The following is a 16,354-nucleotide window of genomic DNA, read 5'->3' on the forward strand; positions in this document are numbered from 1 at the left end:
CCGCGTTGGCGCGAGCGAAATAACCAAACGGTTCCAAGAAATCGTTCTCTTTCTTCGATAGATCGGGGTCATATCGCCGCCCCGAATCGCAACGTATGACGGCAACATCGTAGAAAACGTAGCTTTCGGAACACTTCGTCGTTAGATCGTGCATGATCTGCCCATATGGAGAGTTCGATGCTAACTAAAATGCGTTCGCCGTTTGCCGTCGGAGTTATCTAAATTTTGCGGTCCCGGAACAACACGACTAAATACATAAAAGTATATTATCGTTCCTTCTGTATCGCGCGTAGACAAAACTAGATTGGAAGTGCGGCTGTTGTCTAGGTCAGGGTCGCATATCAATGCCTCTTTCGATACTGTGTGCACGACAATCAACCACATGGCACATGCTCTGGCAAAACGAATCATCCGAGCTAAAAATTGTATCGATACCGGCAAGGATTTGCCGTCGCATCGCGTCGCGTCTCCAATTATTTCCCTTTTCTAACTCGTAACATTATATATATATATTATTGTTACGGATATCTTCCACGGAAGATTTTCCTCGAAGCAAAAAGCCATTGTTCGATTTTGAAAAATCGTAAAAAAGGAAAGGCAGAAGCGAAAGCAAAAAAAAAAAAGAAAAAAAAAGAAAAAAAAAGAAAGGAAGAAAAAAAGCAAAAGTGAACATCTAGAAAGTATCGCGATTGTCCGTGATTCGTGATGTTCGCGTGGAGACGGAACGAACCGTGTCATCGGTCACGCGTTGGCGACCCGTGCAACCGATAAAGCCCCGGACTCGTCCGATAATCGGAGAATTTCGTACCATTGGTTACCATATGTACCTATCCCTTTGCGTTGCGTGAACGCATGCGTTACGCACACGCGAACGTCAAGTATGTTTCCACTCCGCGTATTTTGCGCGAAAGATAACGACGCGCACGAAGATAGACGAAGGGTGGCGAAGTTGCACGAAATTCTACTTTAATCGGAGTATAAATATAACACGCATACACACATATGTATACGTGTTAGAACGGAACGAAACATTCTTTTTTATTATTTTTTGTTCGTTTTAATTTATATAACATTTTTTAATTTCTATTTTAAGATACTAATGCTTCTTTCTTTATATTTAATATATTTTTTTTTCAATTTGAACTAAATAAGATTTAAAATAATCAATATATTCACCATTTCTTAATTTATTATAATAATATAATTTATTCTTAATAATTCTTAATTTATTAGTTTAATATTAGTATCATTTTAGATACTCATCTTGAAATACTTTTTTAAAAAAAATTTTTCATTCGTAATAAGAAAAAATAATTATATAATTTCTTTTCGTTATTAAAAAAAAAAATGAAACGGGATAAAAAATTTAGAAAAAGAAAAAGAACTTTGATTATATTCACCATTTCTTAATTTATTATAATAATATAATTTATTCTTAATAATTCTTAATTTATTTATTAGTTAGTTTAATATTAGTATCATTTTAAATACTTTTTAAAAAGAAGAAGAAATTTTTCATTCGTAATAAGAAAAAATAATTATATAATTTCTTTTCGTTATTAAAAAAAAAAAAATGAAACGGGATAAAAAATTTAGAAAAAGAAAAAGAACTTTGATCGATCGATCTTTGACAAAAAAAAAAAAAAGAAAAGAAGAAACGGAGGGAAAACTGTAACGCGATATTCCCGTTCGTAAACTTATAGGGACTTTATTTGGGCCACCGACGTAGCGCGAGCACGGAAAATTTGTCACGATGCGACGACGCTCTCTCTTCTCTCCCCTCGCTAGTTTTTTTTCCCCCGTTAACCATTCGACGAATTACGAAGAAGCGGGAGGAATCGAATCCTTTTCTCGTTATTTACGATCGCAATACGATCCAGCCAGTGCGTGTCACTGTCCCTTCAAAATCGGTCACAATTTATCGCTTTTCGGAACACATCCGAAAAGCTGGCGTAACGCGACACGGATGGATCGTCCTTTCGAGTATGCATTTCGACCGAAAATCGAAAAAAAAAAAAAATCCATCATATCCGCGAAATTATTCTTTGCTAATCGAGAAACCGAAAAGATAAAATAAAAAAAAGAGAAAAAATTAAAGAAGTTTTTTTAAATTTGCACGCCGGCGGAATAGGGAATAAAATTAGTGGCGCAAGCCGAATGTGCTTCTTTTCGCTCAAAGATGCGCAACAAAGTATATAATAAAAAGAAAGAAGGGAAGGAAGGAGGGAAGGAAGGAAGGAAAAAGGGAGGAAGCAAAAAAATAAAAATAAAAACAGAGGCGCAATCTTAAAGGGAGAACGCGAAAAAAAATAGAAAAAAAGTGAATTAATACAGTAGATATAAAAATATATATATACTTACTCGCGCTAAGACTAGCAGTGGCTGTGAGCTGATGCTGCGCGGGTGTCGACGGAGGGTTAACGGGTTGCCGCCTCGAAGGGGCGGCGTATTGGGTGGCCAGGGTGTCGTTCGAAGGCGAGCCATAATTCCACGACGAGGGCTCCACAGTCCCAGCCCCGACCCCGGCGTTGCTTTGCTGCGTCGGATAAGACGGGCTGTATCCTCGAAAGCTCGCCCTGCCGCAGAACGGTTGCGAAAATCCTGGCAACGCCTGATGCGTCACCGTGCCTGTCGACTTGCTGCCAGCGCCGTAATCCTCCGAGATGGCGGGAAGTCCTGTCCCCAGACCTGCGATCGATCCGAAGAAAATTAACCGTGATCGGTTAATCGTGACGAGATCGTAAAACGACACGTAAATGAAGAGAAAAGAAAAAAAAAAGAAACGTTTACCTTGAGCGTTCCACAATTGCTGGGGCGAGGCGGTCAATTCTGTTGGGCTGCCGGTCATGTAAGGAAGGCCGTAAGTACCTCCTGTTCCTGCCGCGCTGGCCGCCGTCATACTACTGACATCGCTTATCGAACGATATAACGAACTGAAATAACGAACAAACGTTATTGTAACGCGGTTACATAGAACGCGTGGAACGGGTTCTGGTACGATGACTACTCTCGATGCACGCCCCTACTCTTGGGAATTAATCCGATCCGATCGAATTTGATTCACTTTTCACTTCCTCCGAAGGAAGGAGAAAGAAGGAAGGAGAGCACGGCGGGAAAAAGGAAGTAGGAGGGGGGGAGAACGAGTAGGAAGCGAAACCTCGGTGACACGGGTTCGATGATGTTTCGCGGGTGACCGGAAACTGGGGGGGAAAAAAAAAAACCGTTCTTCGATCCAACGGGCCGTAAATGCGGGCGCGTGCCAAGGCAGGACAGGCAGTTTTTCGATGTTCCTTCGACCGACCAACGTCTACCCGGAACACAACTACTCCATTACCATTACCATCACCATTACGATGCTATTAAGGCTACCGTTACCATTAGCCCATTACCATCGGGACCCCTTCGTACCTGAGCTTTCGATCACTTTAGGAAATCGCATGAGTACATCGGCTCTCGCCGAGGAAAGCTACCACGCCAAATACCGATCGTGAATATTTGCGTTCCTTTCTCTCTTTCCGTTCGCGGGAATAAGAAACACAGGTTTGTAGTCATAAACGAAAATTTCCGGTTGTCATATTCGTTGCGCAAATTATACGTGAATGCGAGCGTCGAGTCGTCACGATTTCGAGAGAAAAAAAAAAATCAAACGTATAAAAATAAAACATTGCCGCGCTCTCTCTACCGTGTCACACGTATGTAAATACAAGCCCCGCTCCGCTCGATGCTGTCTCAGGACATAGTTGTGATGATGGATCGAACGTGCATCTTTATCGCCGGGAAACGCGTTCGACGCATTGAACTTAACGAACGTGGCGGACACGTTGCGCGACGTAAAGCAAAGCAAAGAAACGCGCGACCTTGACGGTTTCCATGACTCGACCGACACGTACTGTTCGATCGGTACGTGCTCGCGAGACGATTCGCGTATTCTCCCGGAACGATTTCGAATGAAACTGGTTCGAACAACGGTATTCTCAGTAAAAGAAACACCGATAACAGAGCAACTTCGTCCTTCGGCCGTTCCAAGAGCATCGTTGTTCAATTTGTAAATTTCCTTTGAAAAGCGAGAATGTAAAAAAAACGAATGCTTCAGATGTTTTGTTTTCCAGGCTTCAAAGTCCGCGCGCGCGAGATGAGATCCTTCGATAATAAGTCACTATGTCCGTCTCTTTCCAATTCGTCCAAGTTCGGCAAACTTCGTCCGAATTCGTATAACCTAGTCCGAGCCACAGCGCAACCGTTGTGAATTCTAACAAAAATTAACCACTCGATCTCGTATTCTTTCTTTGTTCTTTAAACCCGATAAACGAGGATCTGCGAATCTATCCGAAGAATGTGTATAAAGAAAAGTGTTTTCGGCTGTAAAGTGATGTAAAGTTGGTCGCGAAAGGAAGGAAGCGATACGCGCGCGAGCGCAGCACGTGTTACGGGCTAATTTCTACGACACGGCGCAGGGCACAATGCGCGGCACCCATGCGCATCGACGGGAAAAAACGTTGTTTCACGAGTTGATCGCGGATGCGCCTCGTTTCACGGACACGCGACAGACGAACACCCTCGCTTTTTCAAATCGTTTCGAATTATACATATCCTAATCTAAACCTTCTCTATCCAAACAGTTCGTATTTATCCCTATCTTATTATCGTTTTACACCGTTGGAAATCGAAACTAATAGGGTCGATCGGTCGATCTCAAATACCGATTTCGAAGAAAATTGTTGGCCGACGATGACGCGATACGCAACCTGACCGGAAATCAAGACCGCTCGGCCTACCTCCGTATAGTATACAACGCATACCGATTCTCCTCGAACCAGTGCGTGGGCAAACGTTTGCCCGCTTATATGTATACACACACCATGTACACAACGCGATGCGATGCGACGCGACGGCGACGTACACCACGACGATGCACACCCATGCCCGTCCCCGGAAACTTTAATAACTAAGCGGTCGGATTTCTTTCCAGGAAATCTTTCCTCCCAATCGTTATATCACCGGTTGCCAACTCTACTCTAAGACAACAGATTTTACTCTCTCTCTCTCTCTCTCTCTCTCTCTCGCGTTTTCGATCGATTCTAAAATCTCGACTCGTACAGTGTGTCTCTCCCCGGTGAGTAAGTTAAAAGTAAAAGGAAAGAAGATATTTCGGCCAGTTCGCGAAGAATGCAGATATCGCGAAACCCAATCTAGAAGGTCGGTAGCGACAGGGTTATAGCCCCTGTTACTGGATCGCTATCTGAATCCACCGACTCGATAAGCCGTTTCTCACGATATCGCGCGTCACCGGTGGTGGGAAGAGATCCGAGATCCGAGAGCGTTGAAAAAAACGTCTGGCCTATTACACCCCCTTTCCTCCACGAAGAAAGATTTTTTTTTTTACAAGCAAAAATTGCAATTATCCTTGGTATGAAAAAATACTCGGCGAAAATTTGGGGGAGGGGAGGGGGGGGGGAGAAAAAAAGTTTAATTTTCTGGACTGGAAGACGTTCGAGAAAATGGACGAGTATCAAAGCCGTATGCCGCCATGACAACCACCTTCGACCCGAAGTCGAGTCGGCGTTAATATTTACGAGCTATGTTTTTGCAACTGTTATCAGTTTCCCATTTACTTTGTTTTCCAACATTTCGCGTTCGCGACGAAGCGCCGATAAAAATGAAACGACGTACGGACTCGGTAGAAAACCGAGAGGGGAAGGGAAACCGCTTTCGTGGAGAGGCAAGTCTAAACGTGGCAGGACTAGTTACGAACGAATACGTGTAATAAGTCGTGCAATAGGTCAATGTGTGAGTTGTCTCATGTGTGAGATTCGATCTTAAAAAAAAAGGAAAAAAAAAGAAAAAAAAAAAAAAAGACCGAATTTCAAATTATTAACTTCAATCTCGAGCGCGATATTAGCGTGAACTAAAATAGAAAATATAAATAACGATAAAATAATCGTAGATTGAAACGCGAATGTGACATATGCCACGAGGACATGACATACGTTTAATACATATACTGTACTTATTATATATTATATTAGTTTATCAAATTTACATGTTCGTACGTTTAAACGTTCTTATCCTGTTAAATTTTATTTACACCGTTTATATATTTTCAATCGACAAAATCTCGCTCGAAAGAAAAGTAAGAATAAAAATTGCGTTAGACAGGCTTAACGTCGAAACATCGATTAATCGTGATCGAAACGTAACGTTTTCATCGAGTACACTCACTGCATATTGTCGTTCCTGCTGACGTCCGAAACGATCCTCTAAATTCTTCGCTTCTCTCTCAAAACGCCTTCTTTTTGCACCTCAATCCCTTATCCTGCACGATAAACTTCGAAATTCGTAAGGAAAACGCGGGAAAATAGGAAAGATTTCCACAGATCGACAAGGAAGAGACAAGAAACAATGATTCAATGATTCTTTCACGGGACAGGAACGAACAATGTGAACGGAAAACGTAGAAGCGAATGGCGTTGGAGGACCTCCAAAGTGGTCAGGATTTCCCCTTCCGCGAATCTCTCCCTTCCTTCGTTTCTTTTCTACGTTCCTGTCCCCTCTCGTGATACCTCGATCCCGCCCTCGATTAACACTTCTCTCTCTTTCTTTCTTTCTTTCTCTCTCTCACACGCACGCACACACACACACTCTTTCCAACTTCACGCCACTACCATACCTACAGACTTTCCAAACTATATACCACCGATCCTGCGGTTTACGACCACCGACCATCGAGATTCACGCGTTCGTTTCTGCTCTCGTTCTCGCTCGCATTTCTAAACATTTATTTCTATTCGTGATTGTTTATACTTTCGTGGCGATTAATCTAAATCTAACTTAAAAAGCTACGGTTATCATCGATGCTTGGCTAGCCGAAGAGACTAGGGAAGAGGAACTATATATATATATATATTAGACTTCGAATCGAGACTATCGACATTTCTTCGACTATCGACATTTCTTTTCACTTTCACTTCGATCTGCGCGTCATCTCGTGTCACTTATGCGTACTAACTCCATGAAACGATTACATCGATTTGCAACATCGAGGAGACACAGAAAGGGAGGGAGGGGGAAAAAAAAAAGGAAACTTAAAAATTATTCTTGTTTCGTCTTTTTTCATTTTTTTTCTCAATTCTACTCGCGTAGAAACGCGTCCAAAGATTCTTCCTCGAGTCTGTCTACGTCACACGATACCTCTAAAGGTTTCTTGGAACGCGTTTCTTAGGTTCGACCGTGATGAACTGTAAACCGTGCGATGATTCACAACGACGAACTTTGCGTCAAGGATCAACAATTACCGTTTACACATCGCTTTCGTTGCCGCTTATACGACGAGTAACACTTAGCAACATGCACTCGGTTAAACAGCAAACAAGTTCAAATAAACGGGGAGGAGGGGGGGGGGAGAAAGAGTAAAGAAAGGAAAGACGGGCGAGAACACACGAGACGTAGAGGTTACGAGATCACCGACAGTAAACGAGAAGACTTTGCGTCATCTCGGATCTTGGCGCGCTCGTAATCACGACAACAAGATACCCCGCAAAAAGAGAAACGAAAAGCAGAGATTGTCCTCTGCACCCGAACTTTAGATATCTATAAATTCGAAGGTCGTGGCCCCTGCACGCGCAGACCGCATGAGGAAATCGACAAACACGAAAACCGAAAGGCGCAGGAGCGTACATAGAGGAGTTAAAAATCGAGCCCGCGACGATTTTTTTCCCAGCAATTTCGAATCCCGAATTCGAACGGTTCCATCGCCGTTTCCATCCCTCTCTCTCTCTCTTTGTTCTCGAACATCGCCCGATTATAAAATGCAACTACTTTTAATCGACGCAGCTCTCGATAACGTTCCGTTTTCTCGCCGCGAGACACGGACAACGCACGATCGAAGAATCGTTTCCCTATCGGAGTCAATAAACTCTTATCACCGTAAAAAAGAACGACGAGCGCGTGTTCTGGTATGAATCGATTCTCGTCCCGACCACGATCGAGTTTTTCGTGGATCGTGGAAGGAAACGTAGATTTTCGAGTGAGAAGATTGAATATGAAAAAACAAAGAAAGAAAGAAAGAAAGGAAGGAAGGAAAGAAATAGACGAGAAACGGTCGATCCCTTTGTTGCGTGCTTACGTACGTGCTTACACATGCGACGGGATTTCGGGTATAAACCGATCGATGGTAGAGAACGTTTGGAGGACGTGCGGCTCGTGCCTGGACGAATCGGTAAACATCAAGGGATGTTGTTCATTTTCACGAAACTGTTAGCATAGGGCCGGAGAGGCGTCGCACTGTTTTCCATCCTCGGTTTAGCTTCATTTTTGGTTTTGTATCGCCTACGTATACAATACTTTGGGTGAGCATCGAGCATTCCTTAAGCCGCCGTGTAAATACTGTTGCGAACGGTCAAAAGGCCTCTCGGCGGATACGCGCCTCTTGCGACCACGCGCGGTCGCGTTTAGAACGTTATATCACGATCTATCTAACCAACGACGAAGACGAGGGCGAGACGAGGAGGAAAAATCTGTTTGATTATACGAGGATAAAAAAAAAAAATAAATAAAAGAAACGAACGATCGAATTACCTTGTAAGCGGTCCGCTGGGCGAGTGAGGAGTCGACGATCCTGGCTCGTGTTCCTGATGATGATGAGGCGTGCCGACAGTGTGATGAGCGTATATCGAGTCCATGTAAATCTGATCGGAGACTCGGTCGGTATCCTGGCCAAGGCCGTGGTTCGACTGTACCGAGGAAGGTGGCTGCATAGCTGTCAAATGGGCGTACGACTGTCTCCCTTGCTCGCTCGGGCTGTATCCTCCCTCTGCCTGCCCCTGGCGATGAGGAGACGAGAGCTCTTGATCCTCGTGCGGGCTACGACTGGAACCCGGTGAGCTACCGGTTCGAAGCGCCGGTGAGCATCCGCCTCCTCCTCCTCCTCCTCCACTGCCGCTTCCACCGCTGCCCTCCGCGCCGCTGCCACCTCCTCCGCCACCTCCTCCATTGTTGCCATTACCGCCACCTCCTCCGTTGCCACCTCCGCCGCGCATCTGATGCTGAAGATACGCCGTATCCGGCAAAACTTCCTCCAAGTGATGATGATTGTGATGATGATGCTGCTGCTGCTGCTGGTGATGGCGATTGTGCTGCTGTTGCTGCTGCTGGCCATCGTTTCCACCTATCTCTGCTGGGGAACCGGCCGCGCCAGTGGTGGCCAGATTCGGAAACAGCATGCCGAGGTTGAAGTCGCCGCGTGCGCCGCTCATCGCTACCGCGATTCCACTCGCTCGCTCCACGACGTCCTCGTCCGGTTTTTGATGCGACTGTGACTGCGGCTGCGCCTCCTGCTCGTCCAAGTGGCGATGGCTCGCCGAGGAGAGCGCGCCGTGTTGTTGGGCCGTGTCCGTCGACTGTAGATGCTGGTGATGGTGCTGTTGATGGTGGTGGTGATGGTTGTTACTGTGGTGGTGGTGGTGGTGGTGGTGGTGGTGGTGGTTGTGGTGGTGGTGGTGGTGGTTGTTGTTGTGATGATCGGCCGCTGCCGGCGAGAGCGCTTCAGTACCGTAACGATGCATCGTGGAGCAAGCCGCGTGACTGCCGGCCCGATTTTCCTCCGGCAATACGGGGACCTCGCTCGGCGCTTCGTTATCCCCACCCTCGCCACCCGATACTTCTCTCGCCCCCAGTTGAACGTACTCGGACTGATGGTGCTGTTGGTCGTGTTGGTGATGGTCGCTGTGCTGATGGCGGTGGTAGTGCTGCTGCTGCTGATGCTGTTGGTGGTGATGGTGGTGCTGCTGCTGGTGGTGGTGGTGATGGTGGTGGTGGTGCGATTGCTGACGCTGCTGTTGTTGGTGATGATGGTGGTGGAGAGGTTGAGAGATCTGTTGCTGCTGTTGCTGCAACTGCTGCTCCTCCTGCTTCGAGGAATCGCCGCCTAAATCGCCGCCCCCGTACGAGTCCTGATCGAGATAACCCCTTGACAACACGATAATTCGTTAAAATTTTTTCCCTCTTTCCCCCAGCTCGTTATTTTTTTTTTCTTTCTTACACTCTTCGAATCTTTCGACGCAAATATTCTAAATATTACGTATTCTATCGTATCGCGAAATAATTGGTCGAGAAATCCGCGATTAAATGTATATATATATTTACCTTTCTCGAACCAGAGGGTCCTGAGCGTTAAAGCCGAGCGAGTGCACGCCGTAAGCGTCGTCTACGTCGTTTCCTTGTTCCGGTGAGACGGGGATTTCTACCGGTTCGGCGTCACTCGCCTCGCCGACCGCGCCATTTTCAATTTCCTGTTGTCCCGCCTCCAGCACGCCCACCATGTCCCCGCCCTCTTCGCTTCCATGCTTTTCGTAAGGTAGTTGGTAAAGTTGGTGGCGTTGCCGTTGCTGTTGTTGTTGTTGTTGTTGTTGTTGTTGTTGTTGTTGTTGTTGTTGCTTCTGTTGTTGTGTCTCCTGACGAAAAAGTACCACGTCCCCGCCGTCCGTCTCCAACAATCCCATCGATCCACCGTCGTTGTTCGTTTCCTCGATGCTCTCGCCAGAGATCAGTTTCACGGATCTCTCCGTCCCTTTCTCGTAGCCCGTCATTTCGTCCACTTGGCATTCGGCCAATTCTGCGAACGTTTAGAAAGAAATAGAAATTGAAAGTGGGAGGAAAGGAGAGAGAAAAAGCATCGGCCGAGTTCGATAGACGGCAACAACGCTTCGTTCGTTCGAGGAGAGGGAAAGGGGGGAGAAGGAGGAGGATAAAGAAAACACACGAAATTCCTTGTTTCAACAATCGAGTTTCGCCAACTGTGTTTACGCGTTACATCATAGTTCCAAGTCCCATCGTGGCGTATAGGGAAATGGGCGAAACGTGATCGATCGATCCGATCGTAAATATCATGGTCAATGCGTTTCGATGACACGAGCATGAAACTGTTGCTAACCGGTACGTTACAGAAATAACTAATTGTCCTTATCTATAACTCGTTACCAATCGTACAAACTCGCGCGCATTTTCTTCGTTCAAAGTTTTTTTTTTTTTTTCCTTTTTCACTATTTATAATACTCGCATTGTACTCTTTATTATTTTTCAGGTTGAAAGAGGAGGAGTTGAGAAATATTGGGAAAAAAGGAGGACGGTTTCGCAACGAGACGAAAGATAAAGAGAGGAAATATTTCGTTTCTTTCTTTCTTTCTTTCTTTTCTTTTTTCTTTTTTTTTTTTTGAAGAATAAATATGAATGGTGAATTTGGATTTCTTTTCTTTCCCTCATTCGTTTTATTTCCCCTCGAGATCGATTCCGAACGAAAAAGTGCGTTTACCTGGATTCTCTTACATCTTATCGGGCCATCTTATCGAACGATGCACGCATCGTCTCGCATCGTCTAATCTCGATAATATCGATTAAAGGAGAATCGAGAAATAACAAGGAAAAAAAAAATACGCGAGAGATTGAAGAAGAATTATATAAAAAAAAAAAAAATATTTATTACGTAGAAAGAAAGACGGAACGACACCGATACAGATAAGAGTTAGACAAACGGTAAAATTTGTACAAGCTCGATTTGCATAGACGATTAAAATGCCCACGTCGTAGGCCGACGCTCGTCGATCGAAACGAATTTTTATACGATATTTCTCTCTCCCGAACGAAACATTGTATCGATCAGTATTTAACATTCGGTCGACCTTATTGACATTATCATAATCGAATTGGAAAGGTCAGGCTCGCCGATTTATCTAACTATTTTTTTATTTTTTACGCGGCTTATAAATAATAAGGTAGGTAATATACGATCGAGCCTTCTTCGTTGATAATACAGTTTCCATGAAACACGGTGCGACAAAAATTGCGACAAATTTCTTCCCCGACGTAATAATTTTCGTTTTATTCAATAATATATTATCGTTCGATTCGTAGGTTAGTTTTTCGCATACAGGGATACGAAGGGATACGAATTAACCGATGTCGACGAAAGTATCGACGAGGTTATGTATTTTTCACTCGTTGCGAAAGTGCGATTATCGAATCGAATCGAGCGGACCAATCGTATCGAATCGATCAAACTCGTGCCGAATCGAGACTTCATGGAAGCGAGCGAGTGAATAAAGTAAGTGGAAGTCACGATTTCGATTAATCACTCGAACGATGAAAATCGCAGTCGATGTTAAACGAAGGAACGAAGAAATCTCTTTCTCGCTCGCGTTGCGAAATCGAGCCGTACCATCGAAACATGTATCTCGCTCTCTTTCTACCTCGCTCGTAAAACATAGCCATACGGATTCAATGTCGTTGTTATCGGGATGTAACGCGCATACCGAAAATTAAATCGATTTCTTCGCCTCCCACTCCCATTCTCCTCTCTCTCTCTCTCTCTCTTCTTCTAATCCTTTTTTATTCTCCCTTATGTTTTCTCTACGCTCTACGCTCTGAATAATGTTACACGCATACCTTTCCTTACGCGGTGAGTAACCTAACCTTTTTTACATTATTACACTATCTTTCTCATCGTTTCTTAAAGATCCGAAAATCAATGTTTCGATTCTTTCGGTTAACAAATTTATAAGCAAGAATATAGAAAAATAATTTTGAAAGGAAAATGATAATATTTTCTCTCCTCGATCGTTCCGTTTGGAGAAAAAATTATATATATGTACGACTTGTGCGTTGTAAAAACTTTTTTCGAACGAGTAATCGTAATAATTTCCCGTTTTTCATCACGGTTCTTACAATGGCTGCCGGCCGAAAAGAACGAGGTTAACGTTCCCCCATAGAAGTGGTAGCGAGGAAAGAGATCCCGATTCGTCGGCCGAGCGGAAGACGTTTTGTACAACGGGGGCAGAGGTTGCTCTTATCTTCCTGGCCCCATAAAAACGTTTACTGTTATCCGCAACGTTACTATACGACCGCGCATCGATGCGGCTCACGACGAGATTTTCAGAGATTGAATAGTCTCTTTATCTCGACCTTCTCGATCCTCTCCCCGTTCCTATTCCACTCCTTCTCTCTCGCTTCGACCGATCTTTTTTTTTTTATTCCCATTCCTTTTATTCCAATTATCCACTTTACTTTTTTTCTCTCGTTTCTCGATTTTATTAATCCCGCTCCATGGAAGATTAAAATTTCGTACATCCAATTAATATCGAATATTTTCCAAAATGAAAATTCCTTTTTGATTATTGATCAATTGCGGTTCTTTGGAAATAATAAAAAAGATGGCTAAAAAAATTGTTTGGAAAAAGAAGATTGGTTCAACGGATGAAATACGGAGAAAATACGATGCATCTGAAACGGCTCTTAAATCGCAGACTGCGCGTTATTTCTCCGCTGATATTCTTGTCATAGAACAGTCGCGCCATTGTAGAAAGACCAAATATTCTCTCAAGATCTCGGAGATTCCGCCGACGTTTCAACGTTCCACTCGTAATAAACTCGGCTCGGCGATACTTCCTGCCTGTATATAAAGAAATCGCCATTTTTTTTTTTTTCTTTTTTATCAATCCAACTTTTCCAAAAAAAGAAATTTCGATCCGAAAGCGAGAAGAAACACGTACACGTTCAATGGAGCGGTGGAATACAAAGAGACGGCGAGGCCAAATTACGGCAAAGTACCTCTGCGGGTTGATAGAATGCGATACGTCCTAACTCTGATAAGACGATACGAGCCGGCACGCGACCACGGCACACGACTGAAACGGCACGGCGATTCACGTGAAACGACAATTTTTTCTTCGATATCGAGGGAGAGAGAGAGAGAAAATATCGATTCGATCAATTTCGATTGTGAAATCAAGAAAAAAAAAAAGGGCCAGAGGGAGGAGATCGAGGGCGGTCGGTAACCCTTGTTTATCTCTATTCGTTTCCCTATCTCGAAACTCGCTAAAAAAAAACTAGTCTAATTGAGTCTAGTGGAAATTTATTCTAGTCGGTAAAACAGTATCGTTTCGAATAAATATATATAAAAATGGTTGTTAATATCTTACAATAGATTGTTTCGAGAAATAAATAAACGAAGTGAAATAATAATAAGGAAACGTTTCATCGTTTGCTCTTCGTACACAATAAATATATATATATATATATACGAATTGTATACGTGTATAAATATATATGGAACCGAGTATGAAAGAGCGCGAGTGTTATTTAGTTTCGTTGACGACGTGCACGACTAAGAATAATAATCCCGAGCGCAAAATGCCGAGGAATCGGCGCGGGAAGGAAAGGGAGGAAGGGACGAAGGTAAGAAAACAAATATTCAAGCGGGATGCTTACCCTTCAGAAGGAGGAGAAAGAATGGAAAAGAAAGGAAATCCGTGGGCCGCGGTTACGGTCATTAGCAACATCTTAAACAATACCGACCATTTTTGCTTTGCTTTGGAAAGGAAAAAGGACGATCACGAGGAGGAAAAATTTATATATAAATTCGTCGTGGAAATGAAAAATTGGACGATCGAGAGAGAGAGAAGGAAAAAAATGGGGGAAAAAAATTGAAATTTAAACACATCGGATATATTGGAATTAGACAAATCCGTTCGAAACGCGTTCCGACGGCCGCGAGAATTCTAAGTATCGAATTTCTGTCATGTTTTTTACCAACACGGTCGGACACGGTTCTATCCCCCCCTCCCCTCCGCTCCAGGATTCGTTCGGCTCCATTAACTTTCTAACCAGCCACTTTCGAACCATTGGAAGAAGAAGAAAAAAAAAAGAAAGATCTATGAATCTTGAGAGCTGCCAATTATGTCGATACTTTGGCGATTTTCTAGAAAAAAAAGTGAGGTAGCTGTATAAACTACCTACCTACATTCGGAAGAAAAAAATGTATATAAGAAAATAAAAGGATATCCGTGAAGAAAAAGCGACAAACGCGTATAAAGTTTTATAAATATATATAAACGATACTCAACGATTCAGAAGGAACATGTATATATATATATATGTGTGTGTATATACGTATATGTATATAGTTTAAATATTATTAAATCTAAAGTAGCAATAAAACTCGAATGTCTTGTCCGCGTTACCCTTCGAGATTCACGTAACTCGGTTTCTATTGCTCTCGTGAGACGTGTCAGCCGTCACGAGCCGCGAAACAACGAAACACAGACTGCGTGGCGTAACATGAGAAGGGATCGCGTTATGGGACATATTTTCCTCCTTCTTTCCTTTACCCTGGTAAGTAAAAGCACACTCGTCCTACGATTTTTTCCCAAAATTCCAAAAAAAATATGGTTAAGCGCCACCTCGATGAACGTATCACGTTCAAAGATACGATACGATTACTCAATTTCGTAATAAAAATAAACTTCTATATATACATATATATATATTCTATATCGACGAATCATAGGTTCGTAGATGTTATTTTTCTTTGGAGAAAAAAATTATCAATCGAAAAATATGGCTCGTTATTATTATTATTATTATTACTTGTACGTAATAATATCGAGGAATGTTGTTTATTTTATCGTAATAATATATAAATAAATAAGATCCGTTTTTAATTGAGATCGTTTTTTCTTAACGATCGAGTATTCGAAGGGAAGATGAAACATATATTACGCGAGAGGGTTAACGAGAGAGAGAAAGGGAGAGGGGAGGAAAGAGAAAAAAGAAGTGTGTGTGTGTGTGTGTGAAGAAGCAAAGGGAGCGAAGCATTAATAAATCAGTCGTCTAAAGGTCGAAGGTCGTCACCAGTACCCCACTATATTCACATCGAGACCGTAATGGGGTATTAAGTCGAGAGGATTTTCGAGTTAATTTTCTAGCCTTAGCTCACAGCTGTGTGGATGAGAGATGGTTATTAGTTTAGCCCGAGACAAGTTTCGTTCGTCGTTTCTTCGTAACTATTGCTCGTTTGTATTATACGTATTTACCTAACTGTTTCAAAGATAAAACAGAGAGAGAATTCAAAAACTTCTTTATCGATCCGTCATCGAGCAGTAGAAATGGCGAATGTAGCAAAGTTCAGGGTCCTTGTATACGCGGGGACGGAAAAAAATTTTCCTTCTCGAACCGCGTATATAATCGTAATTGTTCTTGAACAAAGAAAAAGGTTGTCATCGCAGTCAAGTTGGTCAAAGGTTAGTCACGAGCCGACACCCGTCTAAATAAACAAATAATAGGCTTTCACAGCTTTCACGGGTCTCGGAAAATCTTAGAACTGTAACATTGCACGAACCAGTACAGAAACAAAAACAATACGGAACGGTAAGTATTCCCTTCTTTGTGCTCTAGTGCAAAAGCGATCTCGCACACGTTTACGTGCGTCAAGTCGAAAGATCAGCGCAAAAGTAATCGGTGCACGAATCGTTCGAATTTATATCGATATATTTTCGAATTATAAGATACAATTCGATCAATTGTTCCT

General features: G+C 43.1%; 1 protein-coding gene and 1 long non-coding RNA gene across 7 annotated transcripts in view; one reads left to right on the forward strand and one right to left on the reverse strand.

The window, feature by feature from the left end:
- Window positions 1-16,354, reverse strand: part of LOC725422 (box A-binding factor) — a 30,805-nt gene that overhangs the window by 6,899 nt on the left and 7,552 nt on the right. For all 6 annotated transcript variants that reach the window (XM_016914394.2, XM_016914392.2, XM_016914391.2 and 3 more), the window contains exons 2-5: window positions 10,141-10,609; window positions 8,575-9,963; window positions 2,791-2,933; window positions 2,362-2,688 (exon numbers count right to left, since the gene is read on the reverse strand). In XM_016914394.2, coding sequence (XP_016769883.2) covers window positions 2,362-2,688; window positions 2,791-2,933; window positions 8,575-9,963; window positions 10,141-10,583 — 2,302 coding nt within the window. In that variant the 5' untranslated portion in view covers window positions 10,584-10,609. The remainder of the gene's footprint in view (window positions 1-2,361; window positions 2,689-2,790; window positions 2,934-8,574; window positions 9,964-10,140; window positions 10,610-16,354) is intronic.
- LOC102656189 lies at window positions 10,603-12,559 on the forward strand. The gene is made up of 2 exons (XR_410471.3): window positions 10,603-10,929; window positions 11,078-12,559. It is a non-coding gene; the product is annotated as an uncharacterized LOC102656189 (long non-coding RNA).

The sequence above is a fragment of the Apis mellifera genome, linkage group LG10 (assembly GCF_003254395.2).
Source record: "Apis mellifera strain DH4 linkage group LG10, Amel_HAv3.1, whole genome shotgun sequence".
NCBI classification, from domain to species: Eukaryota; Metazoa; Arthropoda; class Insecta; order Hymenoptera; family Apidae; genus Apis; species Apis mellifera.